Raw genomic sequence first — 1,557 nt, 5'->3', positions numbered from 1 at the left:
ATATATGGTTCTTAAGGCCATAGTATTCAGTGAAATAAATCAGAACAGATAATCAAATACTTTATAGTTTTTCTTTTCTCTAGAGAAACCCAAGATATAAATAAATTAAAGAGTAAAATAAAAGGAAGATGATAGGTTCTGGGTGTGGTGGCACATTCTTGTAATCGCAGCACTCCGGAAGCAGAGGCAGGAGGACTGCTGTGAGTTAAGGCCAACCTGGGTTACATAGTTCAAGGCTGGCCTGAACTATACAGCAAGACCTTGTCTTAAAAAAGAGATAGGAAGCAAGGAAATAGACTTTTTCTTGAGAAGGGGAAGTGGGGAAATGATCAAGATACTATATGTATAAAATTTTACATATACTAATTTTTTAAAAAAAAAATCTCTGAGGGCTAGAAATGTAGTTCAGGGACAAAGTATGTGTTTAAGTTGTGCATGGCATTGAGTTCAATCCTTAGCATTTTATTAGGGCTAGTCTTTCACATAATAACAGAGTGGTCAAGAGCAGAAAGTTTTAGCATCAAGGTATCAAGATGTAAATATGGTTTGATTATTGCTTGTTCTGTGATTGAGGCCCCACCTAATCTTTTGTGTCTCATCTATTGAGAGTGATACTAATTTCATAGGATTATTATGAAGAGTATGAGATTATTATGAAAAACCTTGCCCCTCAAAAGTCATTAGTTGTTAAACACTAGAGAAGCAGGGTAAACTCCGTGACAGAATGCTTTTCTTTCATGTTCAGTGCCCTACATGCTCTCTCTAGTGCCCCCCCTCTCTGTTTTTATCTCTGTTTCTCTCTTTCTGTTGTTGTTTTTAGTAATTCTATTACTAAACTTGCTTGTGATTGCATTTTAAAGTAAAAGTGACTGATTTTTTTCTCTACTCTCAGGCCGGGGTTATAATGACTTAAATCAGTATCCTGTGTTTCCCTGGGTCATCACTAACTATGAGTCAGAAGAACTGGATCTTACCTTGCCAAGCAACTTCAGAGATTTGTCTAAGGTAATTTCTCAGCAATTTTCTGAAATACTATCTTGCATATTAATATAATTCTCATTCATAATTTTCACCTACTTTAACAGATCTTTTCACTGTATTTTCACTGTAATTGAACCTTTAATATATTTACCTTTTGGGGCTGGGGAGATGACTCAGTAGAATAAGCGCTTCCCTGGCAAGTGCAAGAGTCTGAGTCCAATGCGTGTTTCCGGGGGGGGGGGGCAGAAATATATATATATATCTTTTAAATGTATTTCAAGGTTCTGAAGCTCAAAACTATGAAATTTAATGTGCATGATAAACTTGATTATTAAAGATACTGATATGTTTGTTTTTCTACATCCATTCAAGCAAGTAGTATCCCCTATTTTTATTGAAACATGAGGGCCGGAGAGATAGCTCAGTAGAATAAGCACCTGCCTGGCAAGCGCAGGATCCTGAGTTCATTCCCCAGTACCACAAAAAAAAAAAAAAAAAAAAAAGAAAGAAAGAAAGAAAGAAAGAAAGAAAGAAAGAAAGAAAGAAAGAAAGATGAAAAGAATCATGGAGAAGTAC

The 1,557-nt window shown here is 35.6% G+C and overlaps 1 protein-coding gene across 4 annotated transcripts in view; it reads left to right on the top strand.

Annotated features, from left to right (window-relative positions):
• Window positions 1–1,557, top strand: part of Lrba (LPS responsive beige-like anchor protein) — a 752,085-nt gene that overhangs the window by 577,311 nt on the left and 173,217 nt on the right. For all 4 annotated transcript variants that reach the window (XM_004638688.2, XM_023723655.1, XM_023723657.1 and 1 more), the window contains one exon: window positions 893–1,005. In XM_004638688.2, the coding sequence (XP_004638745.1) occupies window positions 893–1,005 (113 nt within the window). The remainder of the gene's footprint in view (window positions 1–892; window positions 1,006–1,557) is intronic.

The sequence above is a fragment of the Octodon degus genome, unplaced genomic scaffold (genome assembly GCF_000260255.1).
Source record: "Octodon degus isolate 3935 unplaced genomic scaffold, OctDeg1.0 scaffold00101, whole genome shotgun sequence".
Classification (NCBI taxonomy): domain Eukaryota; kingdom Metazoa; phylum Chordata; class Mammalia; order Rodentia; family Octodontidae; genus Octodon; species Octodon degus.
Note: the sequence above shows the minus strand (reverse complement) of the source record. Positions and strands in the feature narration are given on the sequence as shown.